At 41.1% G+C, this 3732-nt stretch overlaps 1 protein-coding gene across 1 annotated transcript; it reads left to right on the top strand.

Annotated features, from left to right (window-relative positions):
- Nucleotides 1-1730: 1730 nt before the first annotated feature.
- On the top strand, nt 1731-3346 carry LOC122312725 (uncharacterized protein C594.04c-like). The gene is made up of 3 exons (XM_043127395.1): nt 1731-2032; nt 2131-2394; nt 2517-3346. The coding sequence occupies exons 1-3, from the start codon at nt 1766-1768 to the stop codon at nt 2994-2996; spliced, it is 1011 nt and encodes a 336-aa protein (XP_042983329.1). The 5' UTR covers nt 1731-1765; the 3' UTR covers nt 2997-3346.
- The last annotated feature ends 386 nt before the right edge of the window (nt 3347-3732 follow it).

Here is a 3732-nt window from a genome sequence, read left to right as displayed (position 1 = left end):
GAGAATCTAGACCCGATGAGAACTCGTTCAAAGAACCTAGATTATATCAAAATCTAGACCCATTGAAGAACTCGTCCCAATAACCTAGATTACAAAGGAAGAACGCCACAAAGGTTTTGATTTACCTTTGATAAGTTCAGAAGTTCAAGAAGAACAAGAGGAGATAACTCAACTCTCAATCACAATTCCATATAGTCTGCCTCTCAAATGAGGTTACAAGTGGTTTAAATAGACAATCCCCAAAAACCCTAAGTAAACAATGCGTCGGTTACTGTAGCGTGAACAGTGTCATACGCCGCGCTACAGTTACTTTTGAAACCCTAGTAAGACATAAAATTATAACTTTCCAAATAAACCCTTGGCCAAAAATACAAGGCCTTCCCAAAAATAACCCTAATCCATTAGAAATAAGACATACGTGGGCCAAGCATCCTCAAGCCCACTTCTTCTAAACTAATAATAAAATACCGTTAATCAAATTGAAAGCCTTAACAACAATAGGCCCAATTTCTAAGTCATGTCTTCCATAGCTTGTATCAAGTGGATCAAAACTGGTTCTTTTTCCTTGAAGCCCATCTTGAGTGTTGGGTTTTTCCTAACTTCATCCCAAGTGGATTGCACCAATCCTTGTATTGCTTCCTTGATCTTCTTGGCTCTTGATCTTGTAATTGGCCCATCTGAAATTTGTAAAGGATCTTTAAGGATAGCTCCACCTTGGTTCCCATCACTGTGTGAGTTTGTTACAACCATATGAGTGTCCTCAATACAACTAGAAATACGAAAGATAAATCCAGAGAATTTGGATGATTCACTAAGGAATAATTCCAGAAGATTCTATTGAGGTAACTGGTTGAGATGGCGCTGCGTTGCTCTGAGGTGGCTGTGTGTCTTTGTGTATGGCAGAGTTGGAATTCGACGTGGCTTGAGATCTATTAACCGCCATAACCGAAATGGAGATCAAGAAAAGCACAAAACCAAAAATCCTTGATGATAACAACACCTTCTTCACCATGTTGTCCCACCTCGTCCTCCTCGATCAGTACCAAAAGATTTGGTCTTAACTTTCGGTTACTTCCACTGCCATTAGCACCATCACAACTAATAGTGCTTGCTTCAACTTCTCTAAAGTAGACGAAGTTGTCCTATGCTCCAGGGTCCACCTTGGCCACTGCCACCACTAGGTATGCTCGGGACGACCATGAGACTGGGAGGAATGATTAATGATTTGGGACTTGGGCGGCTAGGGCTTGAGAATTGTGTTTTTATATTCGGACTGTTGGACGGATTGACATCGAAATAGAAACATTTACTAGTAACGGGTTGGAGACCCAATCAGATACAAATTCCAATAAAAAGACGGGTTAGGTCGGGTTATTTTAATTGGGTCTAGTTTCCTTTCGGGTCATATGCACAGCCCTGGGCCACATCGATCCCATGAGTGTAATTCCAACAAGAACTAGAGACAATTAAGCGCGATCATAAAGCCAGATGCCCACATGATTGCATGTGTGTGGTCATTAAGATTTACTTTGAATCAACATGCTGGGGCTTGGCATGGTGGAACCTAATCATTATTTGACCTAGGAAGAGATGCACTTTTAGCATCTTGGCCGAAAGAGAGAATTGACAATATGCTTTGAATGTATCATGGTGGGCGCCAGGAAACTTTTTGTTTTAGAACGTTAGATAACAAAAGCTGCTGCTGCTGTTATATAAATAAGGTCTCAAACTACAACTAACACCAAACCAAGGATAGGGAAAAACCATGGGTTTTGGTGGTTCTACTGCTGCTGCTAACTCAAAAAATGCCTTGATAGCTTTTTTAACTCCCCTTCCCTCCGTACTCTTCTACCTTTCCTTCCTGAACCACCATTATCTTTTCACTTCTTCTGATAGTAAGGGTGCATGGCTTTCTCAGGCTCCTCTTTGGACATGGTGTTATCACCACCCTTTTCTTTTGGCCATCACCCTTTTGTTCCTCAACGTCAATGTACTCTTCTGGCTCATCAGTCATATCCAGAACAGCCACTGGGTACGTAAGTCGCTTCTCTTCTTCGTTTCCCTTCAGAACTACTTTGCTTCTTTTTTTTTTTCCTTTCCCCTTGATTGTTGTTCTGTTTTTGGGTGCAGATGATAGATTTGTATTGGACGGTAATACCGGTGATGCTTGTCCATTACTATGCAAGTCACCCTTTTTCTCATTATAACTGGTGGAGGTCGAGGATCGTGATCTTGATGACTTGGGTGTGGAGTGTAAGGCTTAACCATAACTATTTCAGGCGTGAAGGCTGGCAGTGGGGCGCCAGGGAGGACTGGAGGTTCACCGATATGCGCCGACAGTACGGCAAGCACTGGTGGTGGGTTTCCTTTTTCGCGATTTACGCTGCTCAGCAGGTAGTATAGTTGACTTCAGGGAAACTGTTCGTCGATTAATTTACTAAAAGGGGTTCAGAACCATTTTAGCTAAATATGGTTTCATTTCAATTCTCCTTTTCTGTTTGTTTCAACTTTTGCAGGTATTTCTAGTTGGAGTTAGCCTCCCATTATATGTTGTCCACTTCGTCGATAAACCATTGAACATCTGGGACTTAACTGCCGTCGTTGTCTCGCTGTGCGGAATCGTTGTCGCGTACAATGCAGACACGCAACTTCATGACTTTGTGACTAGAAACATCAAACTAAAGGAGACTGGAAAGCCAATGGTACCAATCCTCGACAAGGGCTTTTGGAAATACTCTAGGCATCCAAATTACTTTGGAGAGCAGTTGTGGTGGTGGGGACTAGGAATATTTGCATGCAATTTGGGACATGGATGGACCATTTTCGGAGCACTTTTAAATAGCCTTTGCTTAGCTTATGTGACTAAGCTTGTGGAGGGCCGGATGGTGAAGCAAGATTACAGAGCTGAGGCATACAGGCTGTACCAGAAGACAACCTCAGTATGCATTCCTTGGTTTAGGTCTTCCACAATAGGAAAAGGAGATAAAAACAATTGATTTGATGGTTCGTGAATCGCTAAGATCTGGTAGTTATATATATAGATCAGCATTATCCAGCTTTATATCAAGTGTTGCTGCAATTTCTAGACTTGTTTGTTTAGTTTCTATTTCAAGAAGAAGATGGGTTATGTTTGGGCTTAGCCAAATAGATCATTGTATGCGTTGCATGTACAAAACTTCTTGCATATGTTCAAGAAGTTACCTTTCTTTTCTTAAGTTTCTGAAGGTTTATCGTATGTTTAAAGTTGAAGTTCATTAAGATCTAGCTTTGTTGTTAGATACGTTTGTTGAGATGTAAAATAAATTTGGATGAAGAATACAAGATAGAGTATTAGCAATTTGTAGTATGATAAATCACACATAGTATATGTTGATGCGTATTTTGTAGCGGCTGGACCATAACAGATCTCCTGTACATGTACCTGTGGAGGGGAAGGAAGGGTGGCGGGGTGGTCGTGTTATCTTCAATGCTAAAGTTAGTGTCCTACAGAAAATAATCTAAAAAAATGAGAAGTTGAGAGCAAAGTTATGAAGGGTAGAAGTTGCCAAACCTTCATTCTCCCTTTCACTTTTGTTTCAACTTCCCTTCTTGGGTCCCATTCCCCCATACTGTCAATGGGGCTGACCCTTGTCGACTGAACTGCCAGGATTTTTGCTAGGAGTGTTAAATCGTGTTAATGAATCGTGTTCGTGTTCTATCAAAATATGTATATTATACTATATAAGTTAACCC

This window comes from Carya illinoinensis, chromosome 1 (assembly GCF_018687715.1).
Source record: "Carya illinoinensis cultivar Pawnee chromosome 1, C.illinoinensisPawnee_v1, whole genome shotgun sequence".
NCBI classification, from domain to species: domain Eukaryota; kingdom Viridiplantae; phylum Streptophyta; class Magnoliopsida; order Fagales; family Juglandaceae; genus Carya; species Carya illinoinensis.
Note: the sequence above shows the minus strand (reverse complement) of the source record. Positions and strands in the feature narration are given on the sequence as shown.